The sequence below is a fragment of the Muscardinus avellanarius genome (genome assembly GCF_963383645.1).
Source record: "Muscardinus avellanarius genome assembly, chromosome: 11".
Taxonomy (NCBI): Eukaryota; Metazoa; Chordata; class Mammalia; order Rodentia; family Gliridae; genus Muscardinus; species Muscardinus avellanarius.
This window is the reverse complement of record NC_137797.1, coordinates 83201636-83227897: the sequence shown is the minus strand read 5'-3', so window position 1 is coordinate 83227897 and position 26262 is coordinate 83201636. Positions and strand designations below refer to the sequence as shown.

At 34.4% G+C, this 26262-nt stretch overlaps 1 protein-coding gene across 2 annotated transcripts in view; it reads right to left on the bottom strand.

Annotated features, from left to right (window-relative positions):
* Nucleotides 1–26262, bottom strand: part of CPNE8 (copine 8) — a gene marked incomplete at both ends in the record, with an annotated part of 248034 nt that overhangs the window by 127974 nt on the left and 93798 nt on the right. For both annotated transcript variants that reach the window (XM_080705259.1, XM_080705260.1), the window contains one exon: nt 5433–5496. In XM_080705259.1, the coding sequence (XP_080561385.1) occupies nt 5433–5496 (64 nt within the window). The remainder of the gene's footprint in view (nt 1–5432; nt 5497–26262) is intronic.

Here is a 26262-nt window from a genome sequence, read left to right as displayed (position 1 = left end):
ACTTAGAAGAACTAACAAACCCAACCCAAAGACTTATACAACTAACAAATTCAGCATGGTGTCTGGATACAAAATGAACCTTTAAAAATTGGAAGCTTTTTTGTATACCAACCATAAGTCCACTGATAAAGAAATCCAGAAATCACTTAAACTTAGGATATCCCACAAAAAAAAAAAAAAAAAAAAACTTAGGAATAAACTTAACCAAGTAAGCTGGGCATGGTGATGCATGCTTGTAATCCCAGCATGTGGGAGGCTGCGATCAAAGAATCCACGGTACGCGGACAACCTCAGCTACTTAGTGAGGCCCTCCGCAACTTAGTGAGACCCTGTTTCAAAATAAAAAATTAAAAAATAGGGCAGGGAATGTAGCTTGGATGCCAAATGCCCCTGGGTTCCATCTCCAGACCCACAAAAAACAAAACAAAACAAAACTTAACCAAGGAGGTAAATTACCTCTACAAAAAAATTATAAAACATTAAAAAAAATCAAAGAAAACCTTAGAAAATGAAAAGATTTTCAATGTTCATGGATAGGCAAAACAAATATCATAAAAATGCCCATACTTCCAAAAGTCATCTACAAATTCAATGCCATACCCATTAAATTACCAAGGTCATCCCTTACGGACAAAGAAAAATCAGTCATTAAATTTATTTGGAACAACAAAAAATGCAGAATAGCCAAAGTAGTTCTCAGCAACAAAAACCATCCAGGAGGAATCACTTTAAACTATACGGCGAAGCTATAATAATAAAAATAGCATGGTACTGGCACAAATACACAGACTAATGGAGACTAGAAGACTCAGAAATAATTTCACACACTTACAGCCAATTGATTTTTGACAAAGGGGCAAAAATCATATACTGGAAAATATATCATCTGTATTGGCAAGACTGGTTAATCATATGCAGAAAAATGGAAATAAATCCCACTTTCTTACCCTGTATACGAGTCAATTCAAGATGGACCAAAGACTTAGAAATTAAACCAGAGACCTTGAAGAGGGCATAGATCCAACACTGCAGCAAATAAGCATAGGTAAAACCTTTCTCAACAAGACCCCAAAGGCACAAGAAACTAAAAGACAGATCAAAACATGGGATTGCATTAAACTGAAGTGCTTCTGTACAGAAAAGGAAACTATCAAGAACCTCAACCAAGAGCCAAGAGAATGGGAGATTTTTGCCACATACTCCTCTGATAGAGGACAAATATCTAGAATATACAGATAACTCACAAAACTCTACACTAAAAACAAATAATCCAATAAAAAAAATGGGCAAGTGAACTAGACATTTCACAAAAGAAGAAATTCAAATGGCCAATAAATGTATGAAAAAATGAACAACATCATAAGCAATCAAAGAGATGCAAATCAAAAGTACCCTAAGATTTCACCTAACTCCAACTAGAATGGCAATCGTTTAAAACACAAACAACAAATGCTGGCGAGGATACAGAGAAGTGGGAACTCTATTTCATTGTTGGTGGGATTGCAAGTTAGTGCATCCACTTTGAAAAACCAGATGGAGGATCCTCAGAAGAATGAGGATGAACTTACCCTATGATGCAGCAATACCAATTTTGGGTATGTATCCAAAAGAATGGAAACCAAACTACCAAACGAACACAGGTACATCTATGTCCAAAACTGTATAATTCACAATTGGCAAACTATGGAACCAGCCAAGATGTCCATCAAAAAAATGAATGAATTACACAATTATGGTATATGTAAACAATGGAATTTTACTCAGCCATAAAAAACAAATTTATATCATTTACAGGAAAATGGGTGGAAATGGAGGATATTTTGCTAAGTAAGATTAGTCAGTCATGAAAAGTAAGAAATTGTATGCGCTCCCAAATATGCAAAAGCTAGGGAGAAAATAAGTGATAGGAGGAACTCTAAACGAAGAAGTAGATACTATAGATGAGCAAAGAAGGTGACCTGATTGAGGGGATGGGAGGGGGAAAGAGGGAAATTTTCTATTGTACATGATGTAAGCCAAACATGAGGAGGGAGGGGGAGGGAATCAGGTGGGAATTGGGTAAGGGTTAATTGGGTGATGTGTGCATGTATGCCTCCACCATCTTGTACTCTAGTAAGATATTTGACTACAATTCACTAATCAAAAGTTAAATACATACATACATACATACATACATACATACATACATACAAAAACTGGCTTTAAAAATTTTTTGAGGAACTAGGCACTGAATCCAGGGGGCATTCTAGCTACACACACAGCCCTACTTTTTTAAATTTTTTGTTATGAAACAGATCTCACTTAGTTGCAAAGAGCCTCACTAAGCTGAGGCTGGATCCAAGCCTGCAATCCTCCTGTCTCAGCTTCCCAAGTACTTGAATTACAAGTGTGTGTTACTATGTCTGGCATAAATACATTGTATTATTCTTCTATAAATGTGAAAATTAAGTCTCCAAGTTTATATTATAACTTTGCTTATCTGAACAGTGAAGGAAACAAGACTGAAATTTAAATGTCCTGACTCCAAAGGTTATGCTCGCTGCATGAGTTTATGACAGTCTGCTTTAAAAACAACTATAGCTGGGCATGGTGGTGCACACTTGTAATACCAGTACTTGGGAGGCTGAGACAGGAGAATTGTACAGGTTTGAAGCCAGCCTCAGCTACATTAAAACAAATAATCCCAAAAAAAAAGGGCAAGTGAACTAGACATTTCACAAAAGAAGAAATTCAAATGGCCAATAAATGTATGAAAAAATGAACAACATCATAAGCAATCAAAGAGATGCAAATCAAAAGTACCCTAAGATTTCACCCCTGTTTCCAAATAAAACATAAAATTGGTCTGGGAGTGTAGCTGGGAGGCAAATGGCCCCTGGGTTTCATCCCCAGTACCACCAAAAAAAAAAAAAAAAAAAAAAAAACAACAACAACAAAAAAGAACTAGTAGGTTTGTATGACACTGAATGTGAGTAAAATAATTTCATTAAAATTCTGAATGATAACTGATTCTTTTAGAATATCTAAAATATAAAGCAAAAAGGCATTGATTCTTCTGAAATAGCTATCAACATTGCTTTGAATACACTTGTGCACTCTAATATGCTACCATAAAAAATCTATTTCAAGGCTTATAAGTATTAATGATAATGGTAATTATCTTGGAAAGCTATAGTTAACCATTAGAATTTAGAGAACATAAGGTAAAGTTATACTAAGACTATAAGCAATGTCCATAATATATTAGCTCTATGATTCTAACTATGAGAAATATATTTTATGCTTTATAAGATAATTTAGAAAATATATTTTATGTTTGAGAAGATAATTTCAGATGTTTTTGAAGTAGCAGGAGAGAGTAAAAGTACACAGAAGCACAAATAACAAATTCTACTTCATTTGCATGGAAACTATAAAACATTTTCTATATTCTTCCAAGTAATGCAACAAAATTTAAGTAGAAGGTATTTAAGTTGCTTCATTCTGTTTTGAAATAGAACTTATAATAATGTGTTCAAGGAGTACTTAATCATCTTGATAAGCTTAGGCTTTTAATAGAATAACATATTAACTAATATGTTAACTTTCTTTTCCCTCTCTCACTATGTAAAGCACATTTTATAAGACCCATATACAAATTCAAAGCCAAGAAGTATAAACATTATTCCACTTTTATAAAAAAAAAGATAACAGTTAGCATTTCTACATGTGAATAATTGTACTATTTTTATAAGGCATTTTTAGTATATGCAAATTGCACTGTCTTATACTTTAGAGTTATGGTAGTCAATTATCAGAGATAAATATTTGCAGATGCTTTAGTAGCTGGTTCACATATTTAGTTTTTTTTTTTCTTCAAATACAGAAAGTAAATCTTCAGGTAGTCAGGTAACTTGACAAGACCAAGTACAAACTGACAGCAGGACCAAAAGGCAATTTAATTCTGATGGACTTTAATATCAATAGCCTTAGTACTGCAGGTAGGTTCCAGATTTTATATATAACAAACTGAAGTTTCTGTGACCTGTCCCAGGAGACAAGAATAAAGGCAGGATGAAGGATAGAAAGGCTTTAGCAGGGCATGACAATGTTCGTTTGTAATCCCAGTACTTGGGAGGATGAGATAGTTGGACTACAGGTTTGAAGCCCACCTCAGTAATTTAGCTAGTCTCTCAGCAACCTAGCAAGACTGTTTAAAAACAAACAAAAGGGCTGGGGTGCAGCTGAATGGTAGAGCACCTCTGGATTCAGTCCTTGGTATCCCCCTCTCCTGCAACACAGGCAGAAGAAGAAAGCCTCAATAATTAATTATTTTTAACTATTTAAGTACTGGAATTCTGTTTTAAATCATTCTCACTGAATTTTCTCCACAAAACTGTTACTATAGTTGCCTATGATTATCTCACTTTTTTCTCTTCCCTCTTTCTCTAGAATCCCAAAGCTATGCAATCAATTTACATTCTCAGTTTCTATCATGTCAATATCAGATAGTTCCCTGTACTAACAAATATATAATGTAAATAAATCTACTATAATTAACTAAATTAAAAAATATCTTGGGATAATAAAAACCACAGTGTATAAAGATTGTGACCAATGTCAGAATGTTAGGCTTTTGGTATTCTTTGGAAGCTTTGTTCTAAAGTCATTAAGCAGAAATTGAAAACAAAATTCCTAGAGGTATAACCTAGGGCAAACACTTTTCTTTTTCCCTCCAGAAATAACAACTCTCAGGGATCCATGGACTCAAATGAAACAGATACTTTCGGCTTCAGACTCTGCAAGCCATCATCTCCACTGGAGTGGCATTTCACACCCATCACATCATTTCTTGTCAGCAGTGAAATCACTGAACATGAGTCAATGGATGTATCAGCAAATCACAGCTAAAAATAACAGCTTTCCAGAAAGACAGACAAGGTGCTCTAAGTCATACTCCTAGTTGGAGTGGTAGCTGATTCTTTTTTCAAATGTGGATCTTTGAAGCTGGCAGAAGATGAAACAAATATACATTTTGAAATAACTCATTTAGAAATAAGGGGGGAGTGGAACAAATCATACATAAAGTAAATTAAAGTGATAAGAAATATTCCTTCAAAAGTAGACATATACTTTCAAGATTTTTTCAGGTATTGAACTGATATTGGTATAACTGACAATTTCTTATGAAACTGCCTAAAAAAGCACTGTTGATATTAGATTTTAGTCTCATACTGGTTAATACTTTAAAAAGTTTATTAAAATAACTGTTTGATGTAATCTCTGGCCACAGTGTAAAGTAGCTATTGTGATATTTGATGAATAACAGAACTATGTAAAGACTTATTTTAAGTACTTTGATAAAATTACTTGACAGTTATTAAAGTACAATCTCAGAAAGTACTTCAAAGAAATTATTAGAAATGATTTTTAAAAAAGAAATATTTACTTACCCTGCAACAGTTTAATTCCTCTGCTGTAAGAATGATTGTACCACATTTCCTCCCTGGAATTCCTCTAAAATAATAAAACAATACATTTATATACATTAGTATTTTATATTAACATACAAAATAAATTAAAATATTTATTTTTATATAATCAAATAAAAAGCATACTACAAATAGACGGGTTTCGCCCAAACAAAATAAATTCTTAGTCTCCATCTTTTGTTTACCCTATAGATCCACACTTACAGAGAAAGATGAACTTCTAAAATCACTTCAACATGCTACTCATCTGCACAAGAATCTTCGATGCCTCCATATTCTCTAATATGTATGATATAATATAATAAACATGCCACACTTTCTCTTATGCTGTCTCAGTTTTCCACTGTGCTTATTAAATCCTTGGCTTCTACAATTTCCCTCTTCTTTCATCAAATGGATCTTTATCTGTGCTTATTTCTTTTGTGTATTCCTCCCCAAGCCCTGACTGGCTGTGTTTTTTTCTATTCTGACTTCAAGTTTACACAACCATAGATGAAGTTCTGTTTGTTCCAGGATAACCCTTTTCTGCAATTTTACTACAATTCAAGTCAATATCAGAAGGATTATCATTTAATTGTTCTTAAATATTTTAAATTACAACTTTATCCTTTTTCCTCAAGTTACTAAGTTCTATAAGAGTGAATTTCATGATAGAAATCTTTTTTCAGCTCACAAAGTTAAATACCTATCAATATCCATGCTCAATTTATACGCAAGCACATAATATATAAGCAAAAATATCCTCCATATTTTCTCTCTATATAGCTGTAAGTCATTGGGGGTGCCCTCTAATGAAGACTGTGGATCAAAGATTCCTTCCTATCTCACTTTGCTTCATGGCTCACAAGTAGAAGGGTTGGCTCTGCCAAAAACACCCATTATGATTTACCTGATTAACACAGTTCTCCTTTATAAAAGGAATTATAGAGACAATTTCATAAGTATCTTTAAAAAAAAAATCCTAAGCCGGGCTTGGTACTTGGAATCCTAATCCCAGTACTTGGAACACAGAGACAGGAGTATTACAAATTTGATGACAGCCTCAGCAAGGAGTGAGAATCATCAACCTAGTGAGACCCAATTTAAAAATAAAATTACAACAGGGCTGGAGGTGTAACTTGGAAGTAGAATTCCCCTGGGTTTAATCTCTAGTAAAAAATAAACAAATAAATGAAAGAAATCTTAATACTCTAAGTGCATACACCATGTTTCTTTTTCTCCTGTCACAGGTCCACCTGCATGTCTTGGAAACTACAAATGGTAGATCTACATCAAGTGTTTTTGTCCTCAATAATTAATCTCCAATAATTTATCATAGAATGCCTGTGATCAATTCATTTTCTACCTTATCCTCATGTGTATAGTATATGGAGTCTCAATATAATGTAATGTAACTTAATAACTGAGGAAAAGGTAAAAAATGAGTTGTGAATATATCAATATAAATCACATTCACTCAAAAACTACTCTAATCCCTCTTGTTTGTCTCAGAAATCTGGAAAGTATCACTACCAGTGCCATCTTGTATCTTGTGCAGAAATATGTCTATCACAAAATCTTGTTTCTACTATCTTTTTACTCACCATCAGATAATTTGTACATGTCAGGATCTTCCATGTCTTTAGAGTCTTATGACTAAGAGCTCAAATAATTTAACTTTCCCATCTATCTTAGAATATTATATACATCATTTTAGCATTCTTCTAGCATGCATAATTTTTATGATCCACCTGTTTATTTCTTCTTTCTATTGTGAATCATAAGATTTATATATTCAGCATTATGACACACTGTTCACCTGGACTTGGAATCTAAATGGAAATACTAACAACTGCTCAATAAAATATGTAAAGGTATATGTAAATGTTCTGACAACCTGGAAGCCAACTAAGGACCAATCAAAAGCTAAAGATACAAGTCAAAGATAAGTAAATTTCTGGGAAATTGTTCTTGAGCTTCTTTTGTGTGTTTGTGTGGTTACTTAAAGCATAAGTAAGAGGGGGCAAGAAAATTTATGAAACAGGAGTTCTATAATTGATCAATCCCACTTGGATCCCAATGACTAGATTTCCTGATTGTAGCATGAATTACATATAAATGTTTATTTTACAGGGGCCTGAAAACTAAATCCCTGATTCAAAACTTGTTGACAATAGGAGAGAAAAATGGTCCTTATAATTTAGGACTCAAGTGGGCCCTATTTGAGTATTTGCTAAAACTTCAAACCAATAATTCATCTTAATTCAAGTAATCATAGGTACCTGATAAATGCAGACCCTCTCTAGAAGAGTTTGCATTCATGTTACATGCTATAATATTCTCACATTAAAAGTTTTGAAAGCATATATGAGAATCATTTTTAAATATCAAAAAATACTGAAGGAAAAGCACATCATGAATTGGGATTTCTAAAACAATGAACTACAGAATCAAACACAGATTTAGAATATTAGAAATAGTATGCATAGTACACAAAAATGTAAGTATGTATAATATATCCAAAATGTAAAGAGAATTGAAATGAGTAACAAGCAAGGAATTATAAAAATAACCATGAATATTTATAACAGAACTAAGAACCCCCAAATAAATCTAAATATACAGAATTAACCATTTCTGACAAGGACATCAAGAGGACATAATGGGCAAAAAACAGTCTCTTCAATAAATGGTTCTGAGAAAGTGGATTTCTACATACAAAATAATGAATTGGACTCTTATTTCACTTCATACCAAAAAATCAACTAAAGTAGATATAAGGCCAGAAACTATAAAATTCCTACAAAAGAGCAAAGAGAAAAGACCCTGGGCTGTCCTTGACAACGACATTTTTTTTTAATACCACACTTGGCTGAAAAGGCAAAAATAAGTAAAAGAAACTACATGAAACCAAAAATTTTCTGCACAAAAAATAATTAATAAAATTAAACAGTAACCTACAGTTTGGGAAAAAATATTTTCATGCTATATAGCTGAGAAGAGGTCAATATCCAAAACTCATAAAGAACACATTAAATTCAAGAGTAGAAAAACCAACCAATTAAAAATGGGCCAAAGTTTTAAATATTCACTTCTCAAAAGAAACATAAAAATGACCAACAGATAGAGAAGAAAGTGCTTAACATCATTAATCATGAGGGAAGTGCAAATTAAGACTATAGCCCACCTATTGATTCACTTTTTAGTTTCTTGTGCCTTTGGAATCTTGTTGAGAAAGTTTTTACCTATGTCTACATTTTGCAGTGTTGGACCTATGCCCCCTTCAAGGAGCCTCAAGGTCTCTAATCTAATTTCTACGTCTCTGATCCATCTTGAATTGACTCTTGTGCAGAGTGAGAAAGTGGAGTTTATTTCCATTTTTCTACATATGATTAACTAGTTTTGCCAATACCATTGGTTAAAGAGGTTATATTTTTTACAGTGTGTGTTTTGAGCCCCTTTGTAAAAAATAAATTGGCTGTAATTAGGTGGATTTGTTTCTGAGTCTTCTATTCACTCCACTGGTCTATGTATCTTTTTTGTATCAGTAGAATGCTGTTTTTATTACAATGGCTTTGCAGTACACTTTAAAGTCAGGTATTGTTAACCTCAACTGAGAGCCAAGAGAATGGGAGAAGATTTTTGACAATTTTTCCTCCGATAGACTATTAATATCTAGAAACTAAGCACTAAGAAAACAAATAAACCAATAAAAAATGGGGAAGTGAGCTAAATAGACACTTCATAAAAGAAATTCAAAGAAAATAAATGCATGAAAAAAATGCTCAAAATCATTAGCAATCAGAGAGATGCAAATCAAATGTACTAGAATGGCAATCCAACTAGAATGGCAATCATTCAAAAACAAATAACAACAAAAGCTGGTGAGGATGTGGAGAAGTGGGAACTCTGATACATTGTTGGTGCGATTGCAAATTAGTGCAACCACTTTGGAAAAGAGTATGGAGGATCCTCAGAAGATTGGGGATGAACTTACCATATGATCCAGCAATACCACTTCTGGGTATCTACACAAAAGAAAGGAAACAAAACTACCAAACTAATGTATGCATATCTATGTTCATAGCTTCACAATTCACCATTGCCAAACTATGGAACAAGCCAAAATGTCCATTTGCAGATGAATGAGTACAAAACTATGGGATATGTACACAATGGAATTATACTCAGCCATAAAGTAAAACACAATCATGTCATTTATAGAGAAATGGGTATAACTGGAAGACATTATGCAAAGTGAGATTAGTCAGTCACAAAAAAATAAGAAATCAGATGCTCTCCCTAATATGTGGAAGCTATGATGCAAATGATCTACTTTTACAAACATATCGATATCAATTGCTAAGCCAAAAATGAGAAGGGAGGGGAGAAAATGAGGCAAGAATTGGGTAAGGGCTAATGGGTGATGTGTTCATGTATGCCTCTAACATCTTGTACCAATAAGATGTATGACTACAGTGCACCAAAAAAAAATAAAAATGAAAAACATAAAAATTATTTTAAGTTTAAAACCTATATCATCTTATACTCATTAGGATGGCTGTTATCAAAAAGCCAAAAATAAAGAGATATTGGTTAACTTATAGGAAAAAAAGAACTCTGATACATGGCTCATGGCAATATAAATTTTTTTTTATGAGGATCATGTTGAAAATGGCATACATTCAGACAGTGTTAGTGCCCTCCCCCGCCCACTTCTCCTTTCCCCCTCCCAACAATGAGTGTCCAGGTTGACCATGCTACATTCATACGCTTACACATATTCAAACGTAGCTCCTCCATTATACAATATCAGCCTTTTTCTTCTCCTACCCTTTCATTCTAGCTCTCCATTATCTGGAGTTCCTCTTATATCTCAATACTCCCTAGTTTGGGCATATCAGAGAAAACACATGTCCCTTCTCTTTCTGTGTTTGGCTGATTTCACTTAACATAGTGTTCTTCAGATCTTTCCATCTTCTTGCAAATGACATGATTTTTTTCTTTATTGCTCAGTAGAATTCCATTGTGTATACTTCCCATAATTTTGCAATCCATTTATCTATTGATAGAGACATAGATTGGTTCATATTCTGGCTATTCAAAATTTTGCTGCTATGAACATGGTATGCATATGTTACTGTAGTTCTCTGATTTCAATCCCTTTGGAATGATACCAAGGAGTGGTATAGCTGGGTCATATGGTGGATCCATTCCCAATTTTCTAAGGAGTATCCATAGTGATTGAACTAGTTTGTACTCCTACCAACAGTGTAAAATTTCCTCTTTCCCCATATTCTCACTAGCATTCGATGTTATTTTATTTCTTTATGCTTGCCATTCTGATTGGGGTTAATGACGTTGAACATTTTTTCAAGTATATATTGGCCATTTGTATCTCTCCTTTTGTAAAGTATCTATTTAATTCAGTTGCCCATTTCTTGATTGGGTCGTTTTTCTAGTGTAGTCTTTTGAGTTCTTTGCATATTCTGGATATTTGCCCTCTATCAGAGTGGTGGCTGGTAAATATCTTCTCCCATTCTGTAGCCTTTCTCTTTAGATCCCTAATGATTTCCTTTGATGAGCAGAAACTTTAACCTCGAAATCAATAAAACACCTAGAAATAAACCTAACCAAAGATTTAAAAGACAATGAAAACTATAAAACATAAGAGAAAGAAATTGAAGAAGACCTTGGAAAATGGAAATATCTCTCTTGCTCATGGATAGGCAGAATAAGTATCATCAAAGTTGTCATTCTGCCAAAAGTGATATACAGATTCAATGCAAATCCTATCAAAATACCAATGACATTCTTCATAGACCTAGAAATATCAGTCATGAATTTTACATGGAGAAAGAAAAGACCCAGAATAATGAAAGCAATCCTCAGAAATAAGAACCATGCAGGAGGCATCACAATCCCTGACTTCAAATTATGCTACAGAGCAATAGTAGTAAAAACAGCATGGTATTGGCACATCAACAGGCATACAGACCAAGTGGAACAGAACAGAAGACACAGAAACAAACCTACACATATATAGTCAATTAATTTTTGACAAAGGGGCCAAACTCATACACTGGAGAAGACTCTTTTTGACAAATGGTGCTAGGAGAACTGGCTATTTGTAGAAAGATGGAACTAAATCCTTACACCTCACTGTGCACAGGAATCAACTTGAGATGGATCAAAGACTTAGAAATTAGACCAGAGACTGTGAAGTTATTAGAGGAGGGCATAGGCTCAACACTCCAACATATAGGAACAGGCATTAAGTTTCTCAACAAGACCTCCAAAGCACAGGAAATTAAAGCAAGAATTAACAGGTGGGATGTATAGACATTTCTAAAGGAATTACAAATAGAACTACCATATGTCCCAGCAGTACACTTCCAGGCATGTCCTCTATGGAAATGAAATCATCTACTTGCAAAAATATCTGCTTTACTTATGCTCACTGCAATACTATTCATGATAGCTAAGATAGTAAACCTCCTCCATGTTTATTGGATAATGAATGAACAAAAAAGCAGTGGTACATACATACAATGGGATAGTACTCAATGATAATAAAGAACTAAATTCATTTTCTACAACTCACAGAAATTATTCTAAACAAAATAATCCAGATATAAAAAGAGAACTATTGCGTTACATCTTACTTATTCTAGGAATATAAAAGATTCAAATGTACAGAAGGCAGAGAACAAAAGAGTGATTATGAAGAAGAGAAGGAAATGGAAAATATAGGTCAAAGGACACAAAGCAGGTGATGTATAGGATAAACAAGCCTAGAAATATAACACACAACATGAGGATTATAGTATCTAAATTGTACTATTTAGAGATGCATAATCAATGAATAGATTTTATCTGTTTTCACACACACACACACAGAAATGTGAAATGACAGGTGTAATAAATTTACTACAAAAACCTTTTAATTATGTATGTGTATTATTTTTATAATATTAGAATATATACTATAAAATATATTTTTAAATAACCAAGAATATCCAAAGAAATGCAACAAATGGAACTTTTAGAAATAACAGTAACTGTTATTGTTGTTTTATTACACTTCTATTATAAATAATAAGTAATAATGATAGAAATATAAGACTTAGGATGGATTTAACAGCAAATTAGACATAGGGGGTCCATGTACCTCAGTAAAAAAAGTATCTGCTTCCCAAAAACAATGGGACAAGTATAGGACACTAGCTGTAGACATTTCAGTTCAAACAAGGAGGAGAAAAAAGGTAAAATTGAGTGGTGAAATCCAGCTGAACACACTCTATGGGTTTTCTTTGGTTCACAGCTCTAAGTAAATTTTTTCTTTTACACACAAAGTAACAAGAGATTGGAATTGAGTACTTATTTAATATACTTTTATTGGTACATTTTAATTACACCTCAGGTGGCTAAAGAGAATAAATGTAAATTCAGAATTGTTGACAAATTCACTGACAAAATAGAATGGCAAATCAAAGAATTCAATAGTGAATCTACAGAGGTTTCTAAAAATACACTCAATAACAGATTATGTTAGTTGCTGACAGCTATAATCAGTGTTATTGCAGTTTAGAACAGACTATAGAATATGAAATGCTTTACATTAGTAGCTATTTACAAAATATAACAGACTGTCTCAAAGCATAAATTGTAGGACTGCCAAATGACATGCAGCCACAATGCAACAAAAGTCCCTCCTAAACAATGAAAAGGCAAAGCCACATAAGTAATTCAATAACTAAATCTCTCTAATATTCCAAGGAAAAGAAATCTACTTTTAGTATATTAGTTTTCCTTAGATGTCTAATTAATAAGAAGACTGGGTCATTTCTAAAGGTAAAAATAAAAGAACCATACAAATACAGTTTTTATAAATAATACTCACTAAATTTAATTCTGATGCATTTACCTTTCTATATAATATCTTTATCTCCAAATTATTAATAGAATGTCATTTCTAAGATTTTAGTAAATCGGTTATCCTCAAATTAAAAATGCTATGTTCACTGTTAAAATGCATGACAGAAAACTAAAACTTCAACTTTTGTTAAAATTTGAAACATTGTGCTCATCAGTAAATCTATATTAGTCTGTAATTTTTAACATTATGATTAAATGTGATCTCATTTTATATGAAAGGAAAGATAGTTATCATCAGAGTACAAAGTCATAACAATATAGTCAAGAATAGGATATACAATTTTTTGGTGACAAAAAAAAACTTCTCAGAGCTTCTGGTATTTGAGAGTTTCTTGAAAATCAATTGCTAAATACAATAGCATTATTCTATTCCTTAAAACTATATATGTCAAAAAAATTTCAAGAAATTAATTTACTATTATTAATCAATATTTATCTATCTATAAAAATATTAGCTTAATATTACTAAAACTGCCCTCTACATTTATTATATAGTAAAGTGAATTTGTAGCAACACTTTTATAATCTAAATCTTCAAGCCCTAAAAGAGAAGTGCAAAGTTAAAATGTGCAGAAGAGACATTTAAAATACTTAACAAAGAAGGACATATGCATGTTACTTTACTCTGGGATATTCAATTCAATTAACATTTGTTGAACTCTCATTATTTACAAGACATAACAGGTCCCTATGTTATAGGGGATATATGGGTTTCTTTTTACATTTTTTCACAATTATTATGTGAAAAAAGGAATGGGAGAAAGTCGTAAGCTAACTGAATTGTATTTTACTCATAAATTTATTAATATACTATAATTATAATTATACAACATAGTGACATTCAAAGTAATACATTTATATATGCACAATCACTTGGTGTGTTTCTACTCCTGAGGTGTGTGTGTGTGTGTGTGTGTGTGTGTGTGTTTGTGTGTGTTTCTTTTTTGAAATGGAGTCTTACTAAGTTTACTGAGGCTGGCCTCAAACTAGTGATCCTCCAATCAGAGCCTCCCAAGTACTGCATGGGATTACAGGTTTGCACCGCTATGCCCAACTGAGAAGTGTGTATTTTTTGAGAAGTGTTTATTTTTGTTTTGTAAAGTGTCTTTTTGAGGAAGTATTTACTAACGCCTGTATGTTGGAGAGTTGGTCCAATTGCAAAGTTTCTGATGTAATTTCTGGGATGCCGATCCATCTTGAGTTGACTTCTGTTCAGGGCTGAGAGATCAGGATCTAATTTCATTCTTCCACATATGGATACCCAGTTTTCCCAGCACCATCTGTTGCAATGGCTGTCTTTTCTTCAGCATGTGTTTTTGGTTCCTTTTTCAAAATTCAACTGGCAATAAGTGAGGATTTGTTTTTGTATGCTGTATTCTTTTTTATGCTTTTATTTTTACATTATAGTCTCATATCATAATGTAAATCATGTTGACAGTGACATACATGCGCACAGCATTTGGTGCCCCCCCACCCCGCTGCCTTCACACCTCCTTCTTTCTCTATATGGAGCACTGAGAGTGACACTGGTATTTGTATCTTCTATCCTGTCCCAATGGTCTATATGTCTGTCTTTATGCCAACACCATGCTGTTTCTGTTACTATAGCTCTACAGTATAATTTGAAAAGGAAACCAAAATAATAGAGGCACAAATCTAAGAACACCTTGACTGAGTTTTAGAAAGTTGTTTGTTTCGTTGTTTTGTCCCAGCATGCTGTAAAACCCACATGTATCACAGTTCACAGAAGAATTTAATAAGGAGCAGAAACAACAATTGCTGATTCTTTATTATTTTGTTTGTGTGTGCATGTATGGTTTTGCACATGCATGCATGCACACATGCATATTACAATATATATATATATATATATATATATATATATATATATATATATATATATTTCCTTTCTTAAGTATAAGAAAGGAAATAAGGATTTAAAACCAACAAAGATAATGTGAAAGGAAGGGGAGAAAAAATTTTTACTGTCATGCTGGGAGGAGCTCACAATTCACAGAAAGTGTAAATTTATTTAAAAAGATATCTGAACACATTTATGAAAATGATTAAAAACATGTATTGGAATGTGGTTACATTTGGAAATGTTAATTCATTTTTTAAGAGTTAAATCTTTTTTTATTAAAATAGTAATATAAGAACCATTAGCTATAGATATACTAAAAATTTTATTGTGAAAAAAATTATCACAAAAAAATATCACAAAAAAAATTGTGTGTGTGTGTGTGTGTGTGTGTGTGTGTGTGTGGTATTAGGGATTGGACACAGGACTTTTATCACTGTGTTACACTCCAGCCATTTTTTTTATTTTTTTATTTTTTAGAATGAACGATATTACTTTATTGATTTTCATGATGAAGTTTCAGCTACCACTAGAGATTTACATTTTTAAAATGTTTCTCTAAATTGTGTATGTATCATTTTTTAAAAATTTGTTTTATTGAAAGTAAATGTTATACCTTTAATTCCCCCCTCCCAATACTTAATATGCAGGCTAACCTTGCTATATTCATACTTTTACACCTATTTGGAAATAGCCGCTCATCCATCAAGTTCAGCCTCCTTCCTCTCTTAGTTTTCCATTCAAATTTCCCTTCCATTGTCTAGAGTCCCTCTGGTATCCCCAATGCTCACTCATTTGGGCATATTAGAGGAAACTTATGTCCCTTCTCTTTCTGTGTTTGGCTGATCTCACTTAACAAAATGCTTTCCAGCCCTTTCCATCTTCTTACGAATGACGTGATTTTGTTCTCCTTTATAGCTGAATAGCTATACAGACCATTCATCTGTTGATGGGGGCCTAGGTTGTTTCCAAATTTGGGCTATTATAAATTGTGCTGCTATGAATATAGGTATGCATATGTTGCTGTAGTTCTCTGTTTTCAACCCCTTTGGAAAGATACCCAGGAGTGTATAGCTAGATCGTATGTTGGATCTATTCCCAGTTTTCTAAGGAATCTCCACACAGATCTCCATAGTGGCTGAACTAGTTTGCACTCCCACCAACAATGTAAGAGTTCCTCTTTCCCCACATCCTCGCCAGCATTTATTTTTGTTTGATTTCTTTATGCTTGCCAATCTGACTGGGGTTACATGGAATCTCATGGTAGTTTTGATTTGCATGTCCCTGATAGCTAATGATGAAGAACATCTTTTCATGAATCTATTGGCCATTTGTATCTCTTCTTTTGTAAAGTGTCTATTCATTTCAGTTGCCCATTTGTTGATTGGGTTGTTTGTTTTGCTAGTGCAGAGTCTTTTGAGCTCTTTGTATATTCTGGATATTAAACCCCTATCAGAATGGTGGCTTTTCCATTCTGTAGGCTTCCTCTTTAGGTTACTCACGGTTTCCTTTGATGAGAAGAAACTTTTTAGTTTGATGCTGTCCCACTTGTTGATTCTTGCTTTAATTTCCTGAGCTTTGGAGGTTTTGTTGAGAAAGTTACTGCCTGTGCCTATATGTTTTAGTGATGAGCCTATGTTCTCCTCTAATAACTTCACAGTCTCTGGTCTGATTTCTAAGTCTTTGATCCATCTCGAGTTGATTCCTGTGCATGGTGAGATATAGGGGTTTAGTTCCATCTTTCTACAAATGGACAGCCAGTTCTCCCAGCACCGTTTGTTGAAAAGTCTGTCTTTTCTCCAGCGTATGAGTTTGGCCCCTTTGTCAAAGATTAATTGACTGTAGGTGTGTGGATTTGTTTTTGTAACTTCTATTCTGTTCCACTGGTTAGTGTACCTGTTATTGTGCTAGTACCATGCTGTTTTTACTACTACTGATCTATAGTATAGTTTGAAGTCTGGGAATGTGATGCCTCCTGCATGATTCTTGTTGCTGAGAATTGCTTTGGCTATTCTGGGTCTTTTCTTTCTCCATATAAAGTTCATGATTGCTTTTTCTAGGTCTGTGAAGAATGCAGTTGGTATTTTAATGGAAATTGCATTGAATCTATAAATCATTTTTGGCAGAATGGCCATTTTGATGATATGTATTCTGCCTATCCATGAGCATGGGAGGTCTTTCCATCTTCCAAGGTCTTCTTCAATTTCTTTCTTTAATGTTTTATACTTTTTGTTGTAGAGGTCTTTTACATCTTTGGTTAGGATTATTCCTAGGTATTTTATTGGTTTTGAGGTTATAGTGAATGGAATTGTTTTATTTCTTTCATTGTGGATTCATTGTTGGTATAAAGAAAAGCCTCTGATTTCTTTAGGTTGATTTTGTATCCTGCAACTTTGCTGAATTTGTTAATTAACTCCAGAAGTCTTTTGGTTGAGTTCTTGGGTCTTCTAGGTAAAGGATCATGTCATCTTCAAATAAGAATAATTTTAATTCCTCTCTTCCTATTTGAATTCCTTTGATTTCCTTCTCTTGTCTTATTGCTGTGGCAAGTCTCAAGTACTATATTGAAGAGGAGTGGTGATAGTGGACATCCTTGTCTTGTTCCCAATTTTAGGGGAAATTCTTGCAGTTTTTCCCTATTCAGTATAATGTTGGCTTTGGGTTTGTTGTATATTGCCTTAATGATGTTGAGCTATGTTCCTTTTATTCCAATTTTCTGTAGTGTTTTTAACATGAATGGGTGTTGGATTTTTTCAAAGGCTTTTTCAGCATCTATTGCTATGATGATGTGGTTTTTATTCTTGATTCTATTTATGTGGTGGATGACATGTATCGATTTGCGTATGTTGAACCAACCTTGTTTTTCCGGGATGAAACCAACTTGGTCATGGTGTATTATTCTCTTCATATGGTTTTGAATGCGTATGGCTAGTATTTTGTTTAGAAATTTTTGCATTTATGTTCATTAAAGATATTGGTCTGTAGTTTTCCTTTCTTGAGGTATCTTTATTTGGTTTGGGGATTAATGTGATACTGGCCTCGTAGAAGGAATTTGGGAGAGTTCCATCTCTTTCAATTTCCTGGAATAAGTTATGAAGTATTGATATTAGTTCTTTACTGAAGGCTTTGTAGAATTCAGCTGGAAACACATCTGGGCCTGGGCTTTACTTTGATAAAAGAATTTTTATTGCCATTTCTATTTCATTGTTTGCTATTGGTTGGTTTAGGCTTGCTATGTCCTCTTGGTTCGGTTTAGGTAGGTTAACTATGTTTAGGAATCTATCAATTTCTTCCATGTTTTCTTGTCTATTGGAGTATAAATTTTTAACGTAGTTTCTGATAATCCTTTGAATATCTTCACTATCTGTGGTGATGTCTCCCTTTTTCATTTCTGATTTTAGTAATTTGCATTGATTCTCTTTTTCTTTTGGTTAGGTTGGCCAGGGATTTATCAATTCTATTAACCTTTTCAAAGAACCAGCTTTTTGTTTTGTTGATTCTTTGAACTGTTTTTTGTTCTCTATTTCATTTATTTCTGCTCGAATTTTAATAATTTCCTGTCTTCTGCTGGCTTTGGGGTTGGACTGTTGCAGGCTTTCTAGATCCTTGAGTTGTGCCAATAGGGTCTGAACTTGGTGATTCTGAGTCCTTCTTATGTGGGCACTCAATGCAATAAACTTTCCTCTTAATACTGCTTTCATAGTGTCCCAGAGATTTTGGTAAGTTGGTTCTCTGTTTTCATTTATTCCAAAAATTTCTTTACTTCTTCCCTAATTTCTGCTCTTACCCATTCATCATTCAATAGTGTATCATTCAGTCTCCACGTATTTGCATAGTTTCTTTTGAGTTTCCTCAAATTTCTACTTTAATTCCATTATGGTCTTAAAAGATGCAAGGACTTATATTACATCTTTTGAATTTGCTGGTGCTTTCTTTGTGTACCAGGATGTGATATATTTTGGAGAAGGTTCCATGGGCTGATGAGAAGGATGTGTATTCTGTAGTTTCTGGATTAAATGTTCTGTATATGTCTATTAGGTCCATTTGGTTTATAATTTTCTTTAGTTCTAAAGAGTCTTTACTCAACTTTTTGCCTTGAAGATTGATCCAGTGGTGTGAGAGGCCTATTGAAGTATCCCGGAATTATTGTATTTGGGTCTATTTGAGATCTGATGTCCTGAAGGGTTTGTTTTACAAATGTGGTTGCATTCACATTTGGAGATAAATGTTTACTATCATTATATCCTCTTGGTGTATTGTTCCTTTTAATAAAAGGAAGTGCCCTGATTTGTCTCTTCTGATGTGTCTTAGTTTAAAGTCTGTTTTGTTGGATATCAGGATTGCTACCCCTGACCTTTTTTTTCTCCAGTAGCATGGTATATCTTTTTCCATCCTTTCACTTTCAGTCTGTGGGTGTCTTTGGCTGTTAGGTGAGTTTCTTGCAAACAGCATATATTTGGGTTATGTTTTTTGATCCACATTGCCAATCTATGTCTTTTGATTGGTGAGTTAAGTCCTCTGACATTAGGAGTTATTATGGAAATATGATTTTTGTTTTCTGTCATTTTGTGTTCTGTCATGTTTGGTAGCTTTTTCTTTCTTCCTTACTTAGAAGTCCCTCTGATCACTTTCCTCTCTTCTTTGGTTCTGAAGTCTGCTTCTTTAATCTCCTTTATGGTTTATTTCTTTAAGTATTTTCTCTAGTGTTGGCTTTGAATTCATAAATTTTTTGAGATTTTGTTTATCTTGAAACACTTTTATTTCACTGTCGACTTTGAACAGTAGTTTTGCTGGATAGAGCAGTTTCAGTTGGAAGTTATTTTCTTCCAAGGTCTGGATCACGTCATACCAGTCTCTCCTGGCATTCATGACCTGGGTTGTATAGTCTGGGGTGATTTTTATTGTTTTGCCTCTGTATGTCACCCGACCTTTTGTTCTCACTGCTTTTAAGATCTTTTCCTTGGCCTCTATGTTAGTCATTTTGACTATTATGTTGCGTGGGGAGTTTCTTCTTTGATCTTGTTTTAATGGTGTTCTGTATGTCTCTTGAACATGAAGATATATCTCTCGTTCCATATTTGGGAAGTTCTCTGAAATTATTTCTGTGAAGAGATTACGGATGCCCCTGGTCTGTACCTCTATCCCTTCTTCAATGCCTTTTATCTGTAAGTTAGGGCATTTCATGTTGTCCCAAATTTGCTGTATGTTTAGGTTTTTTTGCTGTAATGACTTCTGCATACTATTGACTATGTTTTCGGTGTTGGATGTACTGTCTTCTAACAGTGATATTCTACTTTCCATTTCCTCTAATCTTCCAGAATTTCTTTCTATTGCTGAATTCATTTCATTTATTGACTCTTTCATTTCATTCCAAACCTCTTTCTGATTCTTTTTTAGTGTTTATAACTCATCTTTCATCTCCTCTAAACTTGTTTTAAATCCTTTCATCATATTGTATATCAAGATTCGAAACTCCCCTTCCTGCATTTCTTGTAGGTCAGTATTCGTGATTTCTGTCATTTCTCCGTTATTCCTAGTTCTCATATTTTCAAAGTTCTCAGGTCTGCTTTTCTGCTGTCTTCCCATCATTAGTGGGTATTATTTTTAGCCCAGTCTTTGTATTAGGATTTTAGAAAAGACTTATCCCCCCAGAAAAAAAACTTATCCCCCCAGAAAACCAAAAACCAAAACAAACCCAAAGACCCAAAAAGTAAAACAAACAATACCAAACCGCAATAGTAAAAAACAAAATATAAAAGGATAGAAAAATAGTAAAAATAATAATAATAATAATAATGATAAAAGAGATAACAGTCCTACTATGTTGCTGATATATGGTGAATCTTGTATTTGCTTGGAGTGTCCCCTTGTGGCCCTGTACAGGTATTGCGCCTTAAGCGCTCTTCTTGGGTCCCGGAGTTGAATTGGCCCACTTTGCACACACTGGCACTCACATATATTGTACTCACTGTGTGTTCACTGGGTCCGTGGCTCCTCTGAATTCACGCTAGCAGTCCAATCTGTGGCTCTTAAGCTCTGGCAGCTCTCCCATATCCTGCTGACTTTTCACTCCCGAGGTGAGCAGGTTCACTTCCCAGTCCCTGCAGATCTCCGGGCTTGTCTGCTAGGCAACCTTTGTTGGGTGCAGATCTCCAGACGTGTCTGCTAGGCAGCCTTTGTTGGGTGCAGATCTCCAGGCGTTTCTGTGAGGCCACCTTTGTTGAGTGCTGCTAGGAGCTCCAGTTCACTAGCAACTTCAAGTATTGGAACTCTCTGGTCACTTTCAGACTTTAGAGCTTCTCTGGGAATGTTAAAGACCCAAAAGTCCCATTTGGGCCAGCGGCCCTGAGGCCACTGTGCCTGTGCCTACACTCCACTGGCCGCCAAGTCTTCAGCTCACTATCTGCTTTCTTTGTGTGTTGTGGTGAATCTTGCAGTTCAGTTGCTGGATTTTTTCTGCTGTACTCCCCAAGTCTGTTTTGGATGGTACATTTAATTTTTTCTGTATTAAGACACTTCTGTCTCAATAGTTGAACTTAGTTTGCTTCAGCTAGTGAGGGACGCTGCGTCTCTCTGTCACCATCATGGAAATCGTCTGGAAATGTCAATTTATTAACAGCCCTCTATGTTTTGTCTGTGAGACTGAACCCAACCTTCAAAAGAGTTAAGATCCAACTGATCCATCTCCATGATGACTTCAAGTGTCCAATCAACACCACCATGGAAGCACATGCTAAACTTCACAAATTACTGCGATTCTGCACTTACTGAAATTTATTATAAGGGCAGTGAGATGCATTATGAGTTTCCTTGTATATAAAATGATTCCATAACTCAACAAAGATTAAATATCCACAAAGTTATTTTCAATAAATAGATATTAAATAAATAAAAATACTAGCAGCATGTATAATCTTGCCCCTTCCCATCTTCCAAGGACTATCACAGCCATTCAGGCAGGAACATTGAAAAAATCCTAAAAGATCTCTGTATCACCTGGAAATGGAGGCAGGTCACCCTGCAGCACCAAATTGAAAAAATAAATGATGAGGAAGGATGAAAATGTAACATGATTTTTTTTAATAATCATACTGTGAATTTAAAACAATGATTTCTCAGATCAGGGGAAAATCCTATGTGTACTTCTTTAATTTCTTCCAAAATTTTACATGAATTTATATTTGAATCTTTCCAATAGTCTTCCTATATTAAAACTGTGTTGGCTTTATTGGTAAACAGTTGTGCACAGTCTACCTCAGAAGAGGTAGGATCCTAGACTCTACTCAAGAAGAGGTATGTGTGTGTGAGAGTCAATGGACAGAGCTGCACCCTTGAAATTACCACATCAGTGATCACCAAAATCTTACCACTCAGAGATATTTTTTACTTTTCAATAAAAACTTTCATAGTAAAACAAAATAATGCTATGTTCATATGTAAAGAAGTCACTACCAATCTCACTAACATGTATGGGGAGGAAGGTGGAAGGAGGAAAGTGGAAGGGATGTGTGGGGAAACACACCATGGGCCCTGTGTAGATGTATCACTCTGAACCTAGCAATGATGTGTAATTACAATGTAACAAAAAGGTATAATATTTAAATAGTCTAACATTCCTTTCAAAGCTATAGATAAATATATTCATTAGTCAAAGGCAATAATATCCTGCTGTGGGAGGCTGAAACAGGAAAATCACATGTTCAAGGACACCCTTAGCAAGTAGTAAGACTCTCAACAACTCAGAGAGACCTGTTTAAATAAAAAGGGGGCTCAGTACTGTGGGTGCAGCTTGGAGGTAGACTATCCCCAGCACCATGAAAAGAAGAACAACAAAAAAAGATATGGCTCTCTGTTATGTTTTGGATATTAACTGTCCCTAAAAGTGCACATGCTCAGGTCTTGGCTGCCAGCCTGTGTGGTTGGTGGAGCTTTTCTTTAGCAGGTGGATCCCAGAGGAAGAAATTAGGTCATGAGTGGGAGGCCCTTGAGGAGGACAGTGGGACCCTTCTCCTCCTGTCTTTGCTTTCCTGCTCCCATGAGGAACAACCTCCTCCACCGTGTGCTCCTGTCCCGACACTCTGTCACCACAGTCCCAAACGATGTGGCCAAGTGATGACACACTGAAACTGCTGAAACCAAGAGACATAGAAAATAAAACTTCCTCCCCTTTTAAGTTGTTTTGCTCAGGTAATTTTCCATAGCAAGGGAAATCTGACTAACACACCTGTTAAGATGACTAAGAACCAACTGAGAGCATGTACCAGAGCAGAGATAACCCCGAAATGTTTCTTCTATTCATTTTATTAGTTGTTTGGAGCTCAAACTAAGACAAGAATAATGCTTATGTTCCAAAGTTGGCCCACAAAGATCTTTCTTTCCCTCTAGTTTCCTTAATTGCAGAACTAATATTCCTGCCTGCATTCTCTATACTAGAATCATCAAATTCTGTCATACACTAAAGAGGAAAAATGTAAAGCAGCAATTCTTTTTCTTTTCTGGTGTGTATGTGTATGTGTGTGTGTGTGTGTGTGTGTGTGTGTGTGTGTGTGTGTGTGTGCAGTAGTAGTAGTAGTATTGGAGATTGAACCCAAGGGCATTTTACCTTTGAGCTACAGACCCAAAGCTTTAAATATATATATATATATATATATATATATATATATATATATATATATTTTTTTTTTTTTTTTGGAAAAAGGATCTCACTAAGTGGCCAAAGATCTCAGTAGTTAAGGATGACCTTGAACCTGCAATCCTGACTCAGCCTCCCAAGTACTGGGATTACAGATAGGTACTGGAATAGGAATAATAAATTTTTATTTAGAACAAATTATATTTTCTCTGCAAAGGTAGTATGATTTCTAAACCTATAGAAATGATAACAACCCTTTAGGAACTCATCTGATATGAAAATGAATTTAAAGAGAAGTGTTTATTCAATATATGATAGGTACATATTGATTTATCAGCCATCTTCCAAACTAATGCTTTGGTTCCTTTGGGAGAAATTCTCCCAACAGATTTTCAATCCCAGTGATGTTAGAATAATATAAATAAAAACATCTTGCAAACTTTTGCCCTCTTGGTGAATATGGCATCTGCAACTCAAGGATGGAATGACCCACCTGATTCTACAGCTGATTCACAGGTATGGCAAACTTAAGAATCAGTGCTAGTCCTCTTTTTTTTTTTTTTTTTTTTTTTGGTGGTGGTGGTACTGGGGTTCCTGGAAGCCCTTATACCTCCAGGATACTCTCCCAGACCTATTTTATACTGTTTTTTTTTTTTTTTTTTTTTTTTAGTTTTTGGAAACAGGGTCTCTTAAGCCAGCGCGGCTGGCTTCGAACCTGTGCAATCCTCCTGTCTCTGCCTCCCAAGCATGGGGATTACAAGCGTGCACCACCATGCCCAGTGCTAGTCCTCTTATCAGAACACTGTACATCTATTCTCCTGACATCCAACTACTCATGCAAGAAGTCTACAGCTAGTTTATGAAACATTTTTCAACTCAGATTACCAACCTACCACCAATTTTTGTGAAAACAACTCTCAGGACATATTTTTAATGTGACCCTTTTTTATCCTTCTAATTCAAATTGCCTTTTGTTCATAATACACAGCCATTCTCCAGATAGAAGTAAATGAACCTCTTCAAGCAAAATCATGAATTCTTCGACCACATGATAAATTCTGAATACATATTCTGCTTCAGGGTAATAGTTTAATTATTATAGGGCTTACATAAATGTGTAATTATATTCATTCATGTGATTATTCATTTAATGGGTAAATGGTGAACTTATTGGGGAATAAATTCTGCAGTTTTACCATTTATACTTAGCATCAGCTAAGTAGTAATGAATAGTTGAATAAATTAACTTTATAAATATTCCCTAAGACCTTTATCAGACTCTTCGATTCTATCTACCTGCAGAAAATTAAATAGTCCCAATCAGTAAATTATTTGCTCAGAACTGTAAGCATTGATGTAAAATAATTTTGCCTTTTAGTTTTCTTTCATGAACTGGGGCACTTATGCACATAAACCTCATAAGAGTATTGTAAATATCACACCACATTATAATGATGAGCTAATCGTTGTAGATCATATCTCATGATAGCATTAAAGGGTATTTTGAGAAAAGTGTACTCATTCACCCCCACATTGTTGATATGCCTCTCCAACCAAAAGCCTTCTTCTTTGGATGATATTAGTTATAGCTACTGAGATTTCTGAGTAGAAAAGGGCCATGTAATCTTCATTTGTACATAAGCTACTTATTTTGCAGTTACAGTCCTCAAGATCTTTCCAGAATTTGAGTTCAGATACAAAAATGAATGTAAGAAAGTGGTTCTTCTAAACATTTATCAAAATTCTATAGTGCATAAGGTTCAGAAGCTTGTGTAAGAGGTTTAAGAAAATGTACAAAACCTCCTTCTACCCTCACCCTATAGAATATTCAATTTTTCTAGTTAGGCAGACCCAGAGATGGACAAATGCTTTCACTCCAGGTTGATGAGGCAGCTAACACCTCTCTGAAATGCACTTAGTGCTTAAATTCTTTTTTTTCCCTTTTCTTTTTACCTATTTTTTATTTTATTTGGAAGCAGGGTCTCACTAAGTTGCTGAGAGCCTCATTAAGTAGTTGAGGCTGGCTTCAAACCTGTGTGATCCTCCTGTCTCAGTCTCCCAAGTGCAGGGATTTTACAAGCACACGCCACCATGCCAAGGCTTGCTTAAATTTTTAATGTGTTAAATCCCATAAATATCATGAATATGTAGATACAACTATGTGATCTTTGCAAATAAAAGAATATTGACACTGAACCTGATATCTTTATTATTGCAATTCCATAAAAAATAAGTCCAATTATGTAGAAACAAACAGGTCCAACTCTCTAGAAAAAGTAATAAAACTATCTTACAAACCCTAAATTAAAAAACAGAACTCTAAATCATTTCCCCAATTTTATTTTTCAGGTACATACTTAATATAATGTTTGTATTTATAT